At 35.5% G+C, this 21807-nt stretch overlaps 4 protein-coding genes across 7 annotated transcripts; all 4 read right to left on the bottom strand.

Moving 5' to 3' along the window:
- Positions 1 to 121: 121 nt before the first annotated feature.
- Positions 122 to 8219, bottom strand: LOC140887089 (4-alpha-glucanotransferase, chloroplastic/amyloplastic). Of its 2 annotated transcripts, none has more exons than XM_073294120.1 (17): positions 7845 to 8219; positions 7119 to 7169; positions 6920 to 7008; positions 6770 to 6830; positions 5531 to 5609; positions 4170 to 4306; positions 3919 to 4077; positions 3756 to 3832; positions 2818 to 2957; positions 2707 to 2738; positions 2550 to 2624; positions 2024 to 2096; positions 1836 to 1924; positions 1533 to 1577; positions 1267 to 1419; positions 680 to 805; positions 122 to 385 (listed from the first exon to the last, which is right to left on the bottom strand). In XM_073294120.1, exons 1-16 carry the CDS (start codon positions 8166 to 8168, stop codon positions 701 to 703), a joined length of 1689 nt encoding a protein of 562 aa, XP_073150221.1. In that variant the 5' UTR covers positions 8169 to 8219; the 3' UTR covers positions 122 to 385; positions 680 to 700. The 2 variants fall into 2 exon arrangements, with proteins under 2 accessions (XP_073150221.1, XP_073150220.1); XM_073294119.1 differs by having other exon boundaries at positions 123 to 385; positions 684 to 805.
- A 692-nt stretch (positions 8220 to 8911) lies between these two features.
- Positions 8912 to 10354, bottom strand: LOC140892910 (stress enhanced protein 2, chloroplastic). The gene is made up of 2 exons (XM_073301955.1): positions 10012 to 10354; positions 8912 to 9512 (listed from the first exon to the last, which is right to left on the bottom strand). The coding sequence occupies exons 1-2, from the start codon at positions 10309 to 10311 to the stop codon at positions 9243 to 9245; spliced, it is 570 nt and encodes a 189-aa protein (XP_073158056.1). The 5' UTR covers positions 10312 to 10354; the 3' UTR covers positions 8912 to 9242.
- Positions 10355 to 11400: 1046 nt separating this feature from the next.
- Positions 11401 to 16190, bottom strand: LOC140887088 (uncharacterized). 2 transcript variants are annotated; one of them, XM_073294117.1, is made up of 6 exons: positions 16112 to 16190; positions 14548 to 16037; positions 13648 to 13832; positions 13374 to 13544; positions 12150 to 12602; positions 11401 to 12029 (listed from the first exon to the last, which is right to left on the bottom strand). In XM_073294117.1, the coding sequence occupies exons 2-6, from the start codon at positions 16031 to 16033 to the stop codon at positions 11577 to 11579; spliced, it is 2748 nt and encodes a 915-aa protein (XP_073150218.1). In that variant the 5' UTR covers positions 16034 to 16037; positions 16112 to 16190; the 3' UTR covers positions 11401 to 11576. The 2 variants fall into 2 exon arrangements, with proteins under 2 accessions (XP_073150218.1, XP_073150219.1); XM_073294118.1 differs by having other exon boundaries at positions 14548 to 16168.
- Positions 16191 to 17348: 1158 nt separating this feature from the next.
- Positions 17349 to 19382, bottom strand: LOC140892187 (protein AE7-like 1). 2 transcript variants are annotated; one of them, XM_073300986.1, is made up of 5 exons: positions 19224 to 19378; positions 19035 to 19139; positions 18705 to 18804; positions 18244 to 18289; positions 17349 to 17691 (listed from the first exon to the last, which is right to left on the bottom strand). In XM_073300986.1, the coding sequence occupies exons 1-5, from the start codon at positions 19331 to 19333 to the stop codon at positions 17591 to 17593; spliced, it is 462 nt and encodes a 153-aa protein (XP_073157087.1). In that variant the 5' UTR covers positions 19334 to 19378; the 3' UTR covers positions 17349 to 17590. The 2 variants fall into 2 exon arrangements, with proteins under 2 accessions (XP_073157087.1, XP_073157086.1); XM_073300985.1 differs by lacking the exon at positions 17349 to 17691 and adding an exon at positions 17719 to 18155 and having other exon boundaries at positions 19224 to 19382.
- Positions 19383 to 21807: the final 2425 nt, after the last annotated feature.

A 21807-nucleotide genomic window follows, 5' to 3' on the forward strand; every position in this document is an offset into this window, starting at 1 on the left:
TACGTATTATTTTTTCATTTTCAAAACGTTTTATAGAATAATTGTTAAATTATTTTTTTACATTTTTTTTATTTTATAAAAACATTTTATTAATATATGTCCAAACGGAGTCACAAACTTCTCAATCGATTCAGAAGTTAGACGAATAAAATTAAGGGAAATAAAGCAATAAACTAATTTAATCAAAACGAGAAAGGCGTTCGATTTTTCTCCGCAAATATTGAGTCGAAGCTTTGGGACTTGGGAGGAAAATTGGGAAATTAATTATTGTATCATTCCATACTATTTGATATCCATTATTCCTGTCCACGATGTCGAGACAAAAGAACCAACTTATCCCTTGTTTGTTTTATATATTTTCTGCCATGATAATATAATCCAGAACCTGGAAAAACAATGCAAGACAAGAGGTGCAATCAGTTTCTCTGTTGTTCGCTTCCACCCCTACCACCATTCAGCTCATGGTTGGCCACAAAATAGGATTTCAAATCATATGATTGTCGTCAAACAAATTTTTTTTATTCCAAATAGAGATTCATATCATGTTTCGTTTATGGGGTCTAATGGTGCAAATATGTAAAATGACATGATGGGCAAATATTTTATACAAATGCATAGAATTGGAGATGAGTAACATAACTGTGCAAAAGATCAGTTGGAACGCAAAATAAGAATTCACTTACAGGTCAGGAGTTGGATGCTACGCCCGCCCATACATGATGAGCATATCTCGTAGTCTCTTTGCTTCCGCTGTCAACCTATCGAAGCTCTTGGACTTTGGTAGTCTCCAGCTCCAGTTTCCTTGCTGCAAATGGTAAATTATAATCCAATTTTTTTCAAGAATGATTTTCACTATCAAATGGTAAATTGGTTTCAGTTGCCCGTTTACAAAACATAAGCACAAGAAAGAAATTGATTTTTCTGAATCAAACAAATAGGAACCTGAACTAATATATGACTATGTGGTCTTGAAGATCGTGAAATATACCAAGACATCGAGGACAGTGAGCTATTGCGCCAAGTATCAAGGCGATAAATAGCCAGCTGACTAGCAATATTACATGAATCCTATCCGTAAACAAAAATTGGATCCTTTCAAGAACACATGCACTCACATATTAGATGTAATAGTTTGCATCCATAATATAATCACAAATAGGATATAAGATAATTAAAGTTCATGTAATAGTTTTCAAACTTATGTGAAGTGACAAAGGGGTGCATAGGCACAGAGGTGATGATGCATTTGGGTGCAAAATCAATTACCACGGTCGCTGGGATGTTCATTCTAGCTGAACTTCCCAACCCCAGTATATCTTGCATGGGTATTATTGCAGTTTGAGCAACCGAAGAAAGTGCAGCTTGAATTATCCCCCATGAAACATCCTCTTCACCAATATTACCAAGATATTTTATCACCTGAAACAGATATATATTGTATAAAAATACAATAATTCAAGTTGAACAACATTTAACTTTTGTCTGGCCACATGCATGAGCTTTCATTTGAGAGAGAAAGAAGTCGCACTCACATTAGATTTCTCTTCTTGGGGCAAGACATCCCACCACCCTCGGATCTGAACACATACAAATCAAAATTTTCAAAAGTGTTAATTTAATGGTTTCTTCAAGAAATAATCCACAAGGCGCCAGAAAAGTAGAGAAACTCAAAAGTTCCTTCATGTGGGAACTAAAGCAGGCATATGATACCATGGAAATCAAAATTAGGACTAGACATCATATAATGATGCTGTGCCATAATACTTCCCACCGAGAACAAAAAATATTTATCCAGGTAAATCATGAGAAGTTGGTGAACAACTCGGTGCTCATACCGTGTCATTATCATGAGTGCCAGTGTAAACCACTTGGTTATTTTCATGATTATGAGGTAAATGTGGATTTTCAGAATCACTTCCAAATCCTGGATATGAGAACCAAAAGGAACGTTAATCAGTCAATGGAAGAAATCATTCAAAATGGTAATAAATATAACAGAAGATAAAACAGAGAAACAAACTACCAAACTGAAGGACGGCCATTCCAGGTGCTCCAATATATTTCCTAAGCTGCACTACATCTTCAGTGATTACACCCTGTCATATAGTATAAATAAAATGAACTTTTAGCTGAAATAAACTGATTTAACGGAATGCAAGAAACTGAGATGAAGGAAAAGGACCAATAGGTATCTGCCAGGATTTTGTGCTAAGGCCACCAATGAACACATAGGACCAAGTAAAAGTAAAGCCACAGAAGGATCTAAGCAAACGTGTACGTTTTACTATCTCGCATTTCTCTTTAGGAGTGATGTACAGCTCAGCACCTTAAAAGGTGAATATGGAAAGGAGTAAAAATGGAAAAAAGAGTGAAAAATTCAGAGAGATTATGCCTGAAAAAATCAGACAACTAAGATCTAATTTGGGGGATGGGGCACTGCTTCAAATTTCCAAGGATTTAGTTCACACCAAAGCATGAAAAATAAAAAACATCCACCACGTTTTGTAAGAAAAATAACAAGAATAGAAACATTATTTGAAATAGCATACCAAGTCTTCTGCTATGATATTAATGTCTCCAACAGCTCCAAAAATGGCATCGAACAAAGACTTTCCAGGTCCCACCTACTGTCGCAAAGAGATCATTAGAGAATTTTTTATATATATTGATCGTAAAACTTTCAAAGTGATAAAAGAGTAGTCTGACCTTCCAACGTCCCACCGTCGCAACTTTTGCCTCTATAGTTAAAAGGATAAAACATCATTGCTCCTTATAACAGTTGTCTCGCGTAATCTTTTTTAATTGAGGTTGTCTCACCAGAAGGAACGGCCCAAAAGCCAGCAAAGCCTCTGAAATGATCAATCCGGAATTCATCAAATAAATTCTGTGCACGTTTTATACGTCGCATCCACCATGTAAATCCATCTTTTTCCATGGCCTTCCAATCATACAGAGGGCTTTTTTACAAGAGAAGGGCTCAGTCAGAAATAGAAAAGGTGAGCAACAAGATGAAGTCAAATACAAGGTTTTACCATCAACCAAAATCATCTGTCACATCAAAGCACATGATAGAAATAAAAAAAATAAACCACATATATCAATCATTCTTAATGTTCTTTGCATGCATGGTAAAGGGGGACCATGCAAATCTTTCAAGACCCAGCATGAGTCAGATTTTGAACAGACGCGTACAAAGGAGGTTTTGTATAGAACTAAAGCAAACAATATCAACACAACTTCATGGTTAAAGATGAACCGTGATAGTGAACTGTCATGCAGCATCCAGGTCTTACCATGTTTAGTGATGCAGATGAGAAATCATTATCAGGGCCACTCTATACAAATATGTTATTTTGTTCCAATTATAAAGTCGACTGTATTGAAGCACAAAATCAGCAAGAAAAAAAGTTCAACACAATCTGCTGAGAATTTGCTAGATAAAAATAGTTTGAAATAAAACAATGGCAGATGAGAGAAAAGTGCTTGAAAGCATAAACTCAAAATAATTTCTCAAATAACAAGAATCAGGGGAAATGGCATGCTCGAGATATTATATCACAAAAACTATAGCGTGAAAATCTCTTCATATGCATCTAGCTATTTCTCTTCTTTCTTAGGATATTTGCTATTTCCGCCTTATCAGCAAGTTGAAATTTATCTGGCTCTAAAGCATTGTGGTGCAGAAAACTCTCACTGGTAATTGAGAACGAAGTATTAGATGCAAAAATAATTCAAATCAATAGAAATGTTTTTACCTGTTCCAAAGTTGACCAGTTATACTAAAGGCATCGGGGGGAACACCACTAACTAGAAGAGGGAAGCCACCACTGTCCTGGAGGGTATGAAAGTGGAAGGTTAAGTAAAAATGATCTTAGGGGCATAGAAAAGAAATCAAAGAGGTAATAAACAACAGCTAACCAGCAAAAATTGTTTCTTATTAGCCCACACATCTGCACTATGGTAACCAACATATATAGCCATATCTCCCATTATGCTGATTCCCTTCATCCGAGCATAGTCACGAATTTTTTGCCATTGCCTTTGAAACAGATATTGCTGAGCAATGAATATATCTATCTGTGCAATTGAAGGAGATTTTCAAGTCAGGTCTTCCATAATTAAAGCAGGGCAGAGAACAAGAAGTTCAAAAGGTGTCGGAAAGATTTTACAAATTCCTTTTCCCTTTGATAAATTTCTTCCAGAGCAGCAAGATGGCGATTTTTCAATGATGCGGGCCAATAATACCAACTAGATGCATTCAAAGAATTGTCAATGGCAGCAAAGTAAGCTGCATCTTCCAGCCAACCTGCATGATTATGACACTTAATAGAACTTGATAGGCACTGATTATGGAAAAAGGACGCAAACATCGTGAAAAAGAATATAATGTTTTATTTTCAGCGTTGTAAATGGCGGCGGCAGGGCGGTTAGTGACCGCCTACTGCCTTGGCCGCCTAGGTAGTGTCTAGGCGATTGAATACTTTTTACTATTTTTTATACATAATTATATATAATCATGCATTGCAATTACAAGTAGTCATAATTATTTATATAATATATGTAATTAAATGATATTTAAGCATAAATAAACTTCATATAATAGTATACAATTTATACAAAGGGCAAATAAATACGTAAATTTAACTAACAAAATAATTAATACAGATGACGGTGGCGGTGGTGGGCGGTTCAAGGTTGAAGGTGGTGGCGTCGGGCGACTGGGTCGGTGCAGCTATTATGTTTTGTAATAAAAAGTGTACGAGAATATTACAATTAGGGTTTTTAAAATTTTGTCGACTATGATTGCCTCCCCCGCCCCTGTTCATCTGTTACCGCCTGAGGCAAAGGTGGTGCGGTCGATGGCCGCCTCCTGCCTAGGCACCCGCCATTTAGAACATTGTTTACATTATATACTTATGGAATACAAATCGTCATTTCCAAGGCTTGTATCCAGGTATCACTCAAAACATTAATAGAGGGGTCAAGATCACTATCACCGTTCTTCAATTAAATTATTTTTCCAAATTTGGAAATTTTTTTGAGAATAATGTTTTTTTTCTCACAAAAGACATTAAACTGACTCACCCCCCCCCCCCCCCCCCAAGGGCAGGGACAGATAACAGCATACACAATATCGTGACAAGATTCCTAGAATAATCTCTAAGGGCATTTTACATGAATGCTCCAAGTCCATTGTATCAATTCATATGTCTATATATGACAAAGCAGGCCACAACTGTGTTTCCTACGGTGAGAACACCCATAAGAGTACTTCCACAGTAGAGCAACACTGAATTATCACTAATAATGACATTTTTTACTCAACCTGTTCTTGGAGTTGTATAAACAACTAAATCGAAAGCAGCAGCAGCAGCAGCATTGGATAGATACCCATTTGAAAAATGACTTTTAACTTCATTCAGAATGAGTGCTTATTTTAAACATCATGATTATAGTAACTGAAACTAGAGGAAACATTGTGTTTATATTATAGTAGCAGAAACTAGATAAAAGGAATTCTGTCTATCACCTGCAAAATTTGGATCTTTACGGAACTCCTCGAGTTGATTCCGCAACTCCCCTTTGCTATAAATAAGCCTCTTTGCTGCCTAAATCAGCAATTCAAACCAGGAATTACTAACAAGAATGGATCAATCTTCAATTACCAAAACATATCATTGTATTTTAACAAGTTCACAGACATAAGATTCAATGTCTTTATTCACCGCAATATCATGTTGAAGGGCATGGATTCTTCATTAAAATGACCGAGGACTCCTGGACTACCAAGTGCTTTGATAAAAACTGCATCTTTAATCTTGGGGTCCAGTATCAAATATCGTTATAGGATGAATATTCATCTCTTGGTCATGGTAGGATGTACTATCAAACCACATGTATTAAGCGGTTAAATTATCAATTCCAGTAAAAGTCAAACTATTTCTCTCTCAATCACATGAAACAAATGCTTCATTGACATATCAGATTATCCCATAGCTCAAAAAATCATATTACTTAACATGTAATAAATAATATCTCTTCTATCTTATCAAAGAAACAAAAATCTGCTAGGATTGTCTAAGTCATAGAATCTTGTTTCATATGAATAGTTACAAGCTACTATAAGCCTAAAGATCTCATGATATGTTTTATCTGAGACCATTGAAATAGGATACGTATTTAATTTATCTTCACAATTCTTTACTAGAAAGCCATATGATGGTCAAACTTTTCAGTTGCACATTCATGGGAAAATCACACTTTTGTTCCTATAATTTGCGTTTTTTTTTCTATCCTTAGTCCTATTAATGAATTGCAATTTTAGTCTTGTATCTTGCATGTTTTTTTTTTGTCCTGTTATGATGAATTTTCATTTTTAATCTGGTAACTTAGTATAACTTTTTTTTAATTTTTTGTCCTCAACTTGTTTGTTTTATTCATTTTTGGTCATTTTTTTGACCGACAAACACGATTGAACTCGGGTGAGAATAGGACTAAAAGTGAAAATGATGCAAGTTACAGAACTACTAAATAAAAATTCACCGTAACAAGATTAAAAATAAAAAAGAAATGCAAGTTACAGAACTAGAGATGCAAATGCATTGTTATCAGGACAAAAAGTGTTAAAAATGCAAATTGCAGGCCCAAAATTTAACCTTTCCCATGTTTCTAGAGTAAACCGAAATGGATTCAGGTGAATAGGCACGTAGAGGACTGATTTTAAGAACTTGTTCATATCAATAACTGCAAGGACCAGTTCATATTTTACCTTAGCCAACAACGGTTTCTTAATGCTACCAATGGCTGAGAAATTCACATGATCCATGTCTCTGCACATATGAGCCACAGAAATTACAAGGAATGTAACAAAAAATATGACCTCATGCAGCCTAATGCAAGCAAACACAGGTAATCTCACAAAGGTTTTGGAAGCTCTTCTTTTTCAAGTAAACCATCATCTACAAGTTCCTCAAGGGAAATCAAAAGGGTGTTGCAGCAATTAGCATCCTGAAATCGAAGGCCATCAAATAATATTTCAGATTATGCAGATTGATGGTGTAAAATGTTGAAATGCACTTTAATCGTCAAGAAAACAAAATGAAAAAGAATAATATCACCTGTCCAGAGTAAGGGGATCCCACTTCATCTGGTGGAACAAGAGGTAGCACCTGTAAAACGACAAACCATTTAGAAAATTTGCCTACAAGAAATAACATTAATTTTATATGTTTCATCAAGCATGCACAATTGCGTGCAGAGACACCAAAGAAGGAAAAGGAATAAGCAAAGCTCTTCAGTCAGGACAACTTGTGATATTGCTCTAATAGTTTAATGACTTTGATATCACATAACTAGTAGTCGTAAGCAAGTTGCTATGGACATTGCACTCGAAAGTCATAACATAAAAACAAGTAAAACACAAGAATATAACGAGAAGCATAATGATAAAAAGGCGCACTAAGGTCGATGGAAGCCACAGAACCTACTCGCATGAGAGGCACACCTTATCTAATCAATGCATACTACGGCATATTGTATTAGCACATGGATGAATGAAGAAATCTTGGCCTTTGGTAACATCCAAAATGGTGTTTTACAGAACATTGAATGAAAATGAAACAAATATTAGTCAGTAAAATGGCAAATACATAATCCACAATTGAGTATTCATAGCACGTGTTTCACTCGAGGAACCCAAAAGCACCCATTCACGGTCAAGTTACGAGCTTTGCTGTAAGGGTTGGCTTCGCCACAAAAATATCCCATTTGGAGGAGCTTTTAGAACAATAAGCTAAACAAAACCTTCCAAAAAACCTACGAAGAGAATCAGTGATTTCAATGACCTGCCAAAGTGAACAGCCAGCGTCGTGAAGCCAGTCGAGGAAGCGGAAGGCCTGGGGCCCGAGATCGCCAATGCCATAAGGTCCGGGAAAAGACGTGGGATGAAGGAGGACCCCCGCCCTCCTCCGACTCTTGGGGTCTTGTTTGGGAAGCCAGGTGTCGTAGTCGAGCGGCAAATCCTCGCCGACAGAGACGGTTAATGCGCCGCCGTTCTGAAAGTGAAGTTGCGACGATAGCTTCGCGTTACGGGAAGGTGCGGAAGGCCTCGAAGAGGCGGATAGAGAAGGAGGGACGACTGACAGAGAGGAAGGAATGGGAAAAGCCATGGAAATATGGAATATGATACGACTGCACCCAATTTGGAAACAGAGAGACGGCAGTCTACAGTGTGGATGTGTGGAAACATATTACTACATAATTTTATGGCTTGAACAAATATAATAATAAATAAAAAAAGTTATAGATAATTTTTTTTTCGAAAGGATCAATATAGATATAATTATATGTATATATATATATATAGGCAAAAAAGTAAACTTTTCTAAGCATTTGTTTATGGGGGGTTCTTGCACTAAAATTCTCTCACATTAAGTTTTTTTTTATTTATAGATAAGCTTATGGATAATATTTTTCTTTAAGGATCATATTAGATAATTATATATATGCTAGCAAAAAGCAGGTAGGTTAGTGGACAATTTTGGGAAAATAAATAATAATCCAAAACACCACGGTTTTTATATAGTACTTAAATTTAATAAATAGTAAAGATATAGATATACACACAAGTATTATTATATTTTCCAAACATTTGTTTATATGATTCTTAGCATTTGTTTACACTAAAATCCTTTTACATTACCTTTCTTCTATTTCAATTCTCTAGCAACTATTTTAGCATTCAATGTGACACACACATTTGTTTTTATATTGAATGCAATAAAATGAATGCGTCAAATCTTACTTTGTGAAAGATCCATATAAATTATAATATCCAAAGAGAAGTGAAACTGAAAAAACATCAAAACAGAGGATAACCCCACGGATGCCATGACCAAATACTAATATCTCATAATTATAATTTATATATATAATTTGAATATGAGATCACTTTCAAAATACTAGCTTCTAATGTCTCGTTGTATGATGAAATCTATAATAACCCCTTCATGGTTTTTCATATAGCCAACAATTTCTAATGCCAGCAGCCTTACATTTCATCTTCTTTCACTAATACACATCTTATATTCATTCACTTCACACGGTATACCTATTTACAGATATTTCATCTTAACCATTCATGCCTCAACGACCTCAACGACCGCATTCGAGACAGACCAACGGAGATTGATAGCTCAAAGGCGACGTCCACTCGTCGTCGTTTGTATAATTTTCCCCGTCGATTAAATATCATCGCACCCATCATGGATATCAGATTCATAGAAGAGCCCATCTATGATCTGATCAATGAGTGAGTCGATGAAGGTGTTGCAGCTCGATGTAAAGATCGGGCCGACTCTGTTTCGAGCACTCGAAAACCAAGCAAATAGTGCGGCACCCGTCACAGCCGCCAAGCAAACGCAGGCAGCTTCCGAGATCCCTTGCACATCCAGCTTCCGAAATACCGAATTCCCAGTCACCACTTCTATGCTAAGTGTCGCGGCAAACACAATCTGCAAACATACACAAATTATTAACTGGCTCTTAATTCTTATAATCACCACTATCTAGCAAGATCACTTTGGCATTGTTTGCAATCATTATGAATTTTTATTTGTTTAAAAAAAATCTATAATCACTTATCAATAGATTGCAAACACTAACTTTATAACACTAATGATTTGAAGTTTACTGAAACAAATTTTAAACCCCCATTTTGAAAACATCCAAATAGTTCCAAGTAAATAAATTTTAAAATACTTGATTGGATATTTCAAGATTTCATTCGTGTCGATCCAAAAGCAACTTCAGCACTCAACTCAAACAACAAAGACCGATTAATTTTGTATCACGGATCTTGTATTCGGGTCAATATATTATTTTTTATCTCAAAAAATACTATAACGTGTCACAAAGTGAATTTACCGACAAAATAAAATGAACTGAGCGAGTCAATGATTAATTTTATGAAATGGATCTCGTACAAGCAAAAAAGTTATAACATTTTGTTACCATGGCGAGACGACCAGAGATGATTTCAAAGTCCTGGCTCTTCTTGGAGCTGTCGATGTAATCCGACAATGTTACGAAGAACCTCGAAACGTCGACGTTTGGATTCTTGGCCTGCTTCATCACCCCACCACGTTCGCCCGCGAAAGACCTCAGCGTGCACAGCCTGGGCTGAAGCACGATCTTCCCATAATTCTCCGAAAACTGCGGCGGCGCCTCCACCACCTTCGCCTTATAATGAATCTCCGCCGCCGGCTTCTCCGCCCTCAGCTGGAACAAAGCCGTTCGCGTAGACAGGGCCATGGGATTCCAAGTATTCTGGGTTTTTCCCCGGGAAGTTGCTAGATTCTTGTAATATGGCAGTGCAAATGAATATTCTAGCTACTTGTTGACTGTGCTCTTGTTTGGTGGACACTGAAGGGTCCACGTCTACGAAAAGTTTAATGTCTTTTCGGCCCAAAAATATATATATTACACTAATTACACTAAATAAATAAATATGTATGATTCATCAATCACAAAATATACACCTTTCATCTCGAATTCACAAAGTTTGGATATAAATGTTGTTTAAAAGTTAATTTTGTGAGACGAATTATTTTTATGATTAGTATGTTAATTTTTATACTATATTGATTGATTTCACCTATTTATTTCATTGGGTTGAACTTGAGGGGCGTGGAGCCTGCGCAATTAGTAAACGTTTCAATCGAGAGTTGTAAATGGCTTTGGGTAGCTGGAGAATGTTGTGGTTGAATGGACGTCTGTGGTAGTTGGTTGGCTTTGATTTATATCAATTATTTTTATTAGATTATTATACATTCATTCTATAATTACGTTTTGTCAACGGTTGTTTTTTGTTGTTCCTAGCTACCTATTTTAATTGTTTTGCTATTGTACTAGATATTAGTCAATATATTATTCTTCAACTTTGAGTTCTCCATTTTTCATTTTTCAGTTTTATTGATATTTGTTTGTGTTAAGGACAAGGTTATTTATTTAATTATTTATTTTTGTTATTATGATTGGTGATAATTGATATTTTTGCAATTCTATCATGTCTCTTGTTATTATTGGAATAGGTTAATAACTTCTTTTTTCTTTTTTCTTTTTTCTTTTTTCTTTTTTGAATAATTTCTTAGTTTTTAATACATATATTCTAGAATGCATTGCTTTGAACAAGAAGGTTAAGACAAACATATATGTGTGTTTCTAGTGACTTGATCAATAACTTTATATTGCTTGATTTTAATCAATTCAAGTAATGATGTCTCGTCGATGACTACAATTTTCATTTTAATTAATAAAAATTTGGTTAATTTTAAAATATAACCATGATAAAATTTAATTTAATTGCACCATTTGGTTCAATCAACATTTTTCTTATGGTAATTAAAGTTCCTTGTGCCGCCTTGATATATTTTAATTGACCCACATTTTTATGGTTTAAATACAGTAATCACCTGAATCAAACATTACAAACATAAACTCATCGACAAGTGTGGTTGAAATTTAGTGATCGAACTCACCTGAATTAAACATGACAAATATAAAGACCGAACATGTATCTATGCGCCTCGCCTCATCCTCTTTATTCTCTCCAAGGCACCAAGATGGGTATTATCATCATCTTTGCTTTCAGAAATAGTTGCATCAGTTGCTTCCCCGTCTTTATCCAGTTCTTCTCTTTTCCGCACCAGATCTCCGAATACAGCTGTTGGAACATCTTTCTGCGCTATCTCAACCTTATCATCATCATCTTCAGAATCACTTCCTTCTGGAAGTTCTATATCCTCCCTGTTTGATACAGACTCGCCTTCATTTTGCATCCCCCCGCTGACAAAGCCTACTCGTCTACCACTATCTTTAACTTTGGCGTCATTGAGAGTAGGGACTAACTGCCTTTCGAGGGCGGCCATTTCGTCATCATCGACACCAGCTTTCTTTAGTACGTCCTTTGCCTCATCAAGGGTCTGCATCTGATCCTTTTGCATCAAATACTCTGGAAGGATAAAGTGTGTCTGGAATGGGAACTAGAAGAATTAGGGATTCCGCTCGAAAAAAGTCCCGAGGTGCAGAGAAACAAAAAACAAAAACAAAAAAATTGAAAAATATAATAGCCATGTTGGCAAAATTCTTACCTGGCTATAGCTTGCAGAAACACTTCTTTTAACTCGGAGCATCTCCCGGAAAGTATCTTCATTACCATGCTGCACTTCAAACTCATGCCACTTATTCCAGAAGTCAGGGTCTGATCTAGGGTCAGCAAACTGTGATGCGTGTTTATATAATGCACGACTGCGGTCAATTTCTCCGAGGCTTCTCTCAAGCTCCGCATACTTCAAACACATGACCTTGACATCTTTGTCAGGGAGGCCAGATTCGATTGCTTGCTCATAAATCTCTCTCGTTTTTGGTACGCCAAATATTTCAGCGGCACGGGCTATGTATATTTCATACATGCCCATTTTCTCATTAGCAGGGACAGCTTTTGTTGCCTGACTGTATACTCTCATTGCTCTTTTAGCCAGACCAAAATCTTCTTCTAACTTTGCATATTGAAGATACAGAGGTTTCACTGCTTCAGCAGGTGCCTGGTTATGTGGAACATACTTAGCATGTATAATTTTATACAGAAATATGCCAAGCACTATAGGCTATGGCACTAGTAAAGGAAAACAAGTAGTAAGGTTCATTTACGATTAAAAGTTTCCTGCAAAGTAATAAATAGACACAACAACCATATATCAATGATTTAATTAGGGAAATGATTCAACACGGCTAGATACAGTAATTTGCAAGCGCAAGGACATCAATAAAATATAACCACCAGCAAAATCATCAATAAATGTTGCTCCAGCACCCTCAAAATTTCATGAATTATTAACATCTATCTAGTAGAAAGACGCTGCAAGCAGCATATGACTGAATTCCAGATCGTTCAAATAGATCTTTTCATGATACATCAGTTCTTTATAAAATAAAACAAAATCAAATCTGCAAAACTCCCCTGATAAGTTTTAGCTTAGACTAATCTCCAGCAAAGTTACAAAATACATTTACACTCCCAGGAATTTTGAAAGACTTCTACTTTAAAGTTTAAATTTGTGTCAGTTTTACACTGAAATGTCCAATCCAGCGGCCGGATATCTGAATTGTGATGGTCACTATGTCTATGGTAACAAGGTTCTAATACAAATTTCAATAAAAATAAAAGAATGCCAAATACCCACGAAACTTCACCCTGAATCCTCTGGCTCACATTTTCACTGATTATAAAAAGTTCTGTTAAAAGAAATGCAAAACACCACTCACCAGTACACATAAAATTATCATGATTGAAGAAAATAATTAAATGGACATACCATTTCAACAGCATGCTCAAATAACTCTCGTGCTCGTTCCAGCTTTGATTTCCCATATCTCTTGACAAACTTTGAAAGGTAAGTGACCCAGATATCTTTCACATGGGGATATTTGAAAATCTTCACACCTCTCTCATAAACCTTAAAAGCATCTTCAAAGTATTTGTTATCCTGGGAAAAGCTCACGTGAAAATAAAATCGTCAGACAAACCATAATTTGAAGGGGAAGGTAGTGAAGAAAGGAAGCAATACCACAACAGAATCCCTAACTTACTTCTAGGAGCATTGAATAGTTTATAATAATTTGGGGTGTGGCTATTCTCAAATCCAATATTCTTTCGTAAACTGCACGAGTTGACTCCAGACTGCCCAAGCTTTCCTCCAAATCCACATAGAACGTCCAAAGCTTAAGAGACTTGTGAAGCATAATTTGCACTGGTTTGTTGCCATCAGCAGCCACTGCATAAACGAGAGAACAAATATTCAAGTTGCATTGATAGAACAAGAGGCCAACATAGATGGGAGTGCTAATGCAAAAAAAAAAAACATCCTGTATATTTTGCTATTTAATTTATGCTGGTAAGAATTGAAATTTGTTAATAAAAATATAATTTACAACAGAGAAATAAGTTATCCTTTTGACCCCAAAAATAAAAAAAACAGATTGATAATCCAATTGGATACCTAGTAGAGGCTTTTTGAGTTCTTAGTCTAGGTATTACAAAGTGCAACCCGATACTCGGTGCTCCCTTACAGTTAGATATGCCGCCTTGCATTCTTTACATAATCGCACATTTCACCAGCTTCATCAGTTTCACAATCCTTTATCAGTTTATCTCTTCTTATAAAAAAAAAATTGAAGTTCATAAGTGTGGTACTTGTACATTGTAATTATTCTCTCAACTTTTGCAACAAGTAGTTATGACAAGGTAATTTCCTCGTATCCTAGAAGAAATATCACTGAGTACAACTAACTGAAAGAACACAATGCAGCTGCCCTCGGAAGTTTGAAAAAATATGATAGATATATGTAACTTCACAACTATATAGCATAATCTAACAACCACTTTTAAGAAATAAATATACCCCAAATCAAAATAACAGAGATAATTATCCCTATTACTAAAAAGTAAACAAGCAAAACAGAAAATCGCAGACAGCTGGGAGATATTACCTCTTCTCTTGACCTCAACTGATGGCTCTGCAGTAGCTCGACGCATCAAATCTAGTGCACCCTTAAAATTTTTGTGCCTGAGCTCCATCTCTGCCCATTCACACCAAATACTGGCCAGGTGGTCCACAGCCTTAAAATTGACCTGTACTGCCTTGTCAAAAATCACCCGGGCATTAGCAACATCTCGGTGGCTCTCGTACAACTTAGCAAATGCAACCCACAAAGTATGTGGCTTCCCAACAGCCTTCATCGGATCTACTGTCCTCACTGCCTCCGTGTAAGTCAAAATTTGCTTTGTGGGGTTCCCTTCAAAGAGCTTAACCCTCCGGTGCCACTGCTCTACATTATGAGGATTTTGCCTCAAGAGCACACTGTTAGCTAACTCTGGTCTTCTATCCATCAGATACTCCAACCTTGCCAACCTCAAATCGACATCCTTGTCATCCTTCAACCAAAATGTGTCAATGTTCTTCTTCAACTTCTCAAAATCCAACCTTACATCCTCTTCCTCGTCTTCCTTCTCTTCATTTTCATTCTCCTCCTCATCCTCATCATCACTAAGATCCATATTTTCCATCTTAATGGACAACATACTCTCTTCAAACTGAGAATATGCATCAAATATAACACTAAAATCCCTCACGGTAATCACTGTAGTCATCCCTTCCTCAAAAATATCCCTGGCCTTCTCCAGTAATCCCCTCCTAATATAATAATCCGCCAATGATGTCCACAGTCTGCCAACCTCATCCGTGAACTTCTTAATTCCCCCCCTAATTATTGCATCCACATTCAACCCTGACACCTCACTAGCATGTTGTGTCAACAGATCGCACAATTCCAGCCACAGCCTGTGCTTTGTCTTACCCTTTAGAGAGTAAAATCGGTCGTCATTCAAAACCCCTGCCAGCCTCTCTGAAGCTTCCTGCCACAACTCTGAATTAACCAAAAACTCAATAAAATCCTCAATATGACTCGGGTCATACTTCAAGTACCTACGGTACACCCTCAATGAAGTTTCCACGGGTACACCCTTCTGCGAAACAAAGACTAAATAATGTTCCCAAATCCTATCATGTTGGGTAACTGGGAGAGCACACAAAGCTCTATCAAAGGTGTGCCGCGTCTTGGAAATCAACTTCTGACGAGTTAACGACTGCAAATACATTATCCAAATCCGGGGCATCTTATGCATTGTCGCCAGAGCTCGCTCGAACGTGTTGTTCAAGGTTTGGTACTGGGCGTGATTGATAGGCAGATTCCTAACTACCTCAAGGCGTTCCCGGAGGTAAGCGTGCCAAAGCTTATAGCTTCCTGGCAATGCCTTGAGAGCACGCTCATAAATAATGGCCCGTTTTCGAAAAGGGGCTTCTCCGCGGGCAATTAAATATCTCCACCATAGCTTGACACTATTCGGGTTTCGGAGCACTTCTTCTTCGTAGAGGTAGTCCTCTTCACTTGGATACAGCTCCTGTGGTATCGCCATGGCACTGACGAACAGAAGCACGATTATCAGATAATTTTCTAACAATGGATTTTATAATGAAGATTAACCTATATTTACCTCCCAGAAGAGAAAATAGAGTTCTCGTGCGCTTAGGGCTTCAGGGTTTGGGGAAGAATGAAGAAGAAGCGAATCAAAATACTTTCTTGTTTAGAAAATTGGACCGATTGGGGCTTGAGTTATAGTGACCAGCTCGAAGATGGGCCAACTCGTTTGGGTTGTGGGTTGAGGCGAGAATTGGCCCAACAATTTTTTTTAACGTTTTTTAATATTATATTATATATATTATTTAATTAAAATTTTGCACCTTATATTACTTAGTTTTCAATGAATTTGACGAGGTTTAATGAAAATTATAATTATATCATTGTCTATATCTATTAACAATGCTAAAGAGTATAGAATAATTGATTATTTATTTGTAATTTTTTTATAATTATCATATCTTTTCAAATTTTAAATTTTTTAAATTATTAAATATTCTTTACTCTTAATCTAAAATTTTAAATATTTAATTCATCGTTTCTGTTTTGAAAATAACATGATAATTAATTAGCATAAATTATGTATTCGAAAAAATTTGTATATATGCACACGTTATATGCAAAGTGAGCTAGTTTTAATGGTGTTTGTATAGTTGGCGAATTTTAAAATGATTTATAGATGGTTGATTAGCTTTGAAATATTTATAATGATTCGTTATATTTGATAAAATTTGAAATATTGATATTATTTATAACGTTTTATGTTAAGACTCGCACGAACTAGCTCGTAGATGTATTACTAACGAAAATAGCATAGTGATGCCACATGCTATACCTTGGTTTGTGAAAGGTGCTGTAACTAATGATTTGCTATTGTGATTAATGACATATGTTTACTAGTTCCAAAAAAAAAAGTTTTTAAAATATTTATATTTTTTTATAATAATATATGCATGATGTTTGCTAAAAACAAATGGTTTTTAAAACATTGGCAAGTTTGTCAGCCTAATTCGCAATCCGTGGTGGGTTCGATTGCATGTGTATTATACAAGGAAATTTGCAATTATGGACTCATGACTCATGAGTCATGTATTCGCCTCTTTACCATTTAAGACATTTGCGTAACTATGTTGTCAAATTTCAATTTAGTTATAGTCCACTATCTTTCTCCTCAATGTGGACAAATTTCAATTTACTTTTATCTTTGTAATTTTTACAATTTGACACTTTTTCGGATCGAGTAAAAAACCAATCAATACACAACATTGTGATTATGATAAGTCACAAGTGTGATATTCGATATTTCTTTTGGGTTAATGCAGAAGACAAACTCCTAACTAGAATAAATTCTGATTAAAACTACCGTAATTGTACATTCATGGGAAGTGTGGTGAGGCTTTCAAAGGGGTTCTCCCTATTCAAAAGGGAGAGCATGAAACCACCAGTAATTCAGCATCAGATAAAATACAACACACATACAACGAACTCTTGCTATACGCAAGAACACGAGGACAACCTGTACAACTTACTCGGTAGAGAAGGGTGAACTCAGTGCTCAAAGTTCACTAGAATAAAGGCATTCTTCGACAAGTTGGCGAAGATTAGGATTCTCTAATGCTGCAGCAACTCTTTCTTTATCATTCAACTGCTTGTTAACTGAAGAAAGAGAAGCATTATATAAATGTTTTTAAGAAGATTCCTCAGAAGCTACACGCTAAGCAGGTTCGACTGAAACAAACTTGTGGTGTTGCTTTATTTATTTTCATTCTACATCACAAAAGTTTGCCAAGTGAGTGTTGTTGATCCATACACAAGTTCAAATAAAAAACAGTAAGCGGTAGCTGATTTACACATTGTAGACAAGTAATCAATGAATATGATTTACAATCAACGATGCTACCCAGATTTATTTTCTCAAGTCATCAAGATAGATATCCTTTAATATTTCAGATTGAGGTTTCTTATTCCAATCTTCTTTTTTTCCCATTTGTCATCTTTGCGGGTAGTGAGTGGTTTGTATGGTTGAAACTGAAGAAATGACCAAGAAAGCCCATCAAGCAATAAACTATACAGGATCTCCAATCCTATCCTTACCTCTGCTTGCCGCATATATTTGCATACTGTTCACTAATATTTGTAAATGAGCAAATAAAGGGAAAGATGACCATCACTAATGATATAGATGCATTAGCTCTTTGGTGTTATCACCTGATTCTTCATTTGCATGAGATCCAGGAGCCACCTTTATATCCACCTGTGAGATCACATGCATGCATAAAATTTAACATTTATGCGAACCATTATCACTACAATGGAAAAGGTAGAAAAGAATTTCAAAGAGTAACATCCAGAGATGCAACCCCAGCATTCTCCTCAAGTGGCTTAACCGTTTATTAATTCATTAAAACAGAGTATCTTGTGATCAAATTGCCTAAAATCCTTCAGCATTTTAATGAAGAAACGAAATTGGAAGTTTCGTGGTAGATAAAGTTTTTGAAAAGGAAATCATTATTCAATCTCAAACCTTACAGATAAGCAAGTTCACTTCCTCTTACCCCTCCTCACCCCCACCTATATTACAAGCTTTCCAACCAATATAAAAGCCATCACTCCCCAGTCAAGCACTTGCATCGACAAAAGGAAATATTTTTGCAGATGCAAAAACCAACCTTAAAATGTGGAGGAAAACAGTCTTTCAACTTCTCCCTTAGGCACAGACCAATCACTGTGGCCATGCTGCAGTGCTGAATAGTTGGCGTAAAGGTTATCCTGTCACAAATAAACAACAAGTAGACAAAGATAATACAGAAATGAACTGAATATTGATTGACACACAACTCAACCACAAGGAGCTAGACTTCAATTTCATCTTGAATGAAGAAAACAAGAACTTAACCAAAAACCAATCGTTTTCAATACAGGGAGCTAGAAATTTAATCATTCCAAGTAAAAATTTGCGCACTTTCATTAGAACATATAGGCTCAACTACAATACTTACAGAATGCGTCCGAGCTTCTCATCCACAGTTACAGACTCCTCAGAAAGCACGCTGAGCTGCTCCAGCGAATACGGATGCTCCGGATCTCGAATATCCCTCACATGTTGTGTTCAATTACAGTGAAGGATCACACACATTAAACAGTAATTTACATTAAACAAATCGAAGATTTCAAAAAATGGAAGGATATCATAGATTTCGAGAGGATCGACGGCAAGAAAGTCATCGTCGTCGGTGCGGGCGTGCCTCTCCTTCTTAGCGTGAACCACCGGATTAGCGTTAATCAGACCCAAAGTCATCTCTGGTTTCTCCCCCTTTCTTCCTCACTCGATATTGAAAATAGTTCCAAATTTGAGCAGTCACACACTAGATATAAAAAAAAAAGAGGAAGAAAAAAATAGTTGTCCATTATTATTATTATTTTTTGTGGTGCAATGCAACAACCGCAGTTTTTAATGCAATAGTATGTAATCTACGTTAGCCAAAATTCATACGTTTGTACATATCTTTAAGGACTGTCCATTATCTCGATTTTTAATATTTTTTTTAGTGAAACGTTGATACGACGTGAAAAAATACTGACGTATGACATCGAATTATTTGATGTCGTGTCAACCCTAAAAAAATTACAAATCAAAACATAATCAAAGTTACAAACAATCACGGAGCCAGAATTCTTAAATTATACGGACTAAAATGTTAAACTCTAGAATTATTCAACCTTTTGAATCGAACCACCCAAACTAATATCAAATTAACCCAAAATTTCCTAAAATTAATATTTATAAAAAAATTTAAAAAAAATTCGGGTCACCCTGACTAAACTATATGTGACTCCGTCCCTACTTACAAGACCAAAATACAAAATGAGCAAACTTCGATATCAATATTCTTGACTATTATTCCTTTGATAAATTAAAGCTATGTTACATGTATATTTAAAAAAACGGAATTAGTCGACTTTGTGTGAATTTTTGGAATGCAAACAAAAAATTAAACACTAATTTACTCTGTGTTGCACGTTAAAAAGTGAAGAAATCACATTGAGGATAGTTTTCTCCAATGTTGGAAGCTAAATATATACTCGATAATTATACCTTTGTCTTTGTTTAGACCTCTTCCCATCCTTATTCTTTATTCACTTCATTAATTATGCATGCCTTTGCCTTTGTATGCAACAACGAACGGCGGCAGCCGCAAACAACGTTGTTTTTGAAGCAGAAAACACAAGCTGCCTCATATGCAACAGTGCATTCAGATACCTATCTACATTGGGAGCAGTTTATGCTATCTCATTCGGGTACTGCGGATTCAACTAGGAGTGGAATCGGATCGGGACCGTCACGTAATCCCCTTACCCGATTTTCGTCCCGATAGAAATTGAGATATATTTTTTCTCCCGATCCCGCACCCGAGAAGTGTTGGGACCCGAATGTTCGGGATCCCGAACATTCGGGATCCCGTCGGGTCGGGAGAGGGTAATCCCGAATAATATTTTTTAAAAAAAAATTTATATGAAAATATTTTTTTAAAAAAATATATGAAAAAAAATCAAACAATTTCTTAATGCATTACAAATAAATTAAATTTTTTTATATATAACCATGAAAAAATTAAAACATTTTTTAGTATATTACAAATAAACTAAAATAACTGCTTGATTAATAAAAAAAACAAAATAAAAATTTATAACTCAATGTTAATATTAAAAAAGATAAATATAAAAAAATTATATGGTATATAATTATAAAACATTAATATTAAAACATAAAATTTAAAAAACTATTTTTTTAATTAAAAAATATTATTAAAAATTTTATATTCGGATCGGGTCGAAAATCCCGTCGGAAAGAGTTGCCTATCCCGATCTCGATCCCGAAATTGATCGGGTCGGAAAAAGTTCGGGACGGGTCGGGATTTATGTAAAATTTGTCACCTCTAGATTCAACGGCCGACTTTGTTTTGCATTTGAGATGTTCGCACGAACATCTCAAATGCAAAAAAATGGGTCGTTGGATCTAGCACATGAACAGTGCATAGACATTCCCCTACATTGGAACATTTAAGTAGGGGGTGATTCTATGTTACACTGGGTGAAATATACTCTATTTTGTGTTTTATTAAGATGTTCGCGCGAACATCATTTTAAAAAAAAAAAATCATGTGAATCTCGCCTATAATTTTCTTGTCATTTACATGATGTTTGCGCGAACATCTGAAAAAAAGATAAGGTGGTTTCATTTCGTGTAGCATAAAATCACCTCTAAGTAGGCTAGGCAAGTGTCAACAGGAAATGAACTGATCTAATATCAATTTAAAGCCCGACAATACATATGCAAGATATGATCATATTCATATATATGCAAAATATGATCGTATTTCTATGAAACAAAATCGATGAACCATAGCATATATATGTACGTGGTTGTATGTACTATATATTCTTAACTTTGCAGACCATATTTTCGTTTATTTAATTCATTTAGTTTTCATGTTATAGCTTTGATTTAAAAAATTAATTATCTAAAAAATAATAAATTATATTCTAAAATATGTTTTATTATTAATTTAAATAGTTGTTAAAATCGAATCGAAATAAGCAAACCATTTTTATAAAAAAAAATTGAAATGAAAAAAAAAGATTCAGATACTGAATTATATATTTTTGAAATAGAAATCGAAAAAAAAAACCAAAATGAATTACGTAAATAGGCAAGTGCAAACCGACTAAACAATTATTTTATCAAATAAATATAAGAATATTCTCTAAAAA

Source organism: Henckelia pumila, chromosome 3 (genome assembly GCF_033568475.1).
Source record: "Henckelia pumila isolate YLH828 chromosome 3, ASM3356847v2, whole genome shotgun sequence".
In the NCBI taxonomy this organism is placed as follows: domain Eukaryota; kingdom Viridiplantae; phylum Streptophyta; class Magnoliopsida; order Lamiales; family Gesneriaceae; genus Henckelia; species Henckelia pumila.

Excerpts from the sequence above, each read along its gene's own strand:
- LOC140887089 (XM_073294120.1), bottom strand. The coding sequence starts at position 8,168 with ATGGCTTTTCCCATTCCTTCCTCTCTGTCAGTCGTCCCTCCTTCTCTA. Across the intron at positions 5,610-6,769 it reads AGAAACCGTTGTTGGCTAAG|GCAGCAAAGAGGCTTATTTA; the intron begins GTAAAATATGAA and ends TTGCTGATTTAG. Across the intron at positions 4,078-4,169 it reads ATCAAAGGGAAAAGGAATTT|ATAGATATATTCATTGCTCA; the intron begins GTAAAATCTTTC and ends TCAATTGCACAG.
- LOC140887088 (XM_073294117.1), bottom strand. The coding sequence starts at position 16,033 with ATGGCGATACCACAGGAGCTGTATCCAAGTGAAGAGGACTACCTCTAC. Across the intron at positions 13,833-14,547 it reads AGTTGAGGTCAAGAGAAGAG|TGGCTGCTGATGGCAACAAA; the intron begins GTAATATCTCCC and ends TCGTTTATGCAG. Across the intron at positions 12,030-12,149 it reads TTTCTGCAAGCTATAGCCAG|ACACACTTTATCCTTCCAGA; the intron begins GTAAGAATTTTG and ends TTCCCATTCCAG.
- LOC140892187 (XM_073300985.1), bottom strand. The coding sequence starts at position 19,333 with ATGACTTTGGGTCTGATTAACGCTAATCCGGTGGTTCACGCTAAGAAG. Across the intron at positions 19,140-19,223 it reads GATCCTCTCGAAATCTATGA|ACATGTGAGGGATATTCGAG; the intron begins TATCCTTCCATT and ends TAATTGAACACA. Across the intron at positions 18,805-19,034 it reads GAGAAGCTCGGACGCATTCT|GATAACCTTTACGCCAACTA; the intron begins GTAAGTATTGTA and ends TATTTGTGACAG.
- LOC140892910 (XM_073301955.1), bottom strand. The coding sequence starts at position 10,311 with ATGGCCCTGTCTACGCGAACGGCTTTGTTCCAGCTGAGGGCGGAGAAG. Across the intron at positions 9,513-10,011 it reads TCTCTGGTCGTCTCGCCATG|ATTGTGTTTGCCGCGACACT; the intron begins GTAACAAAATGT and ends GTATGTTTGCAG.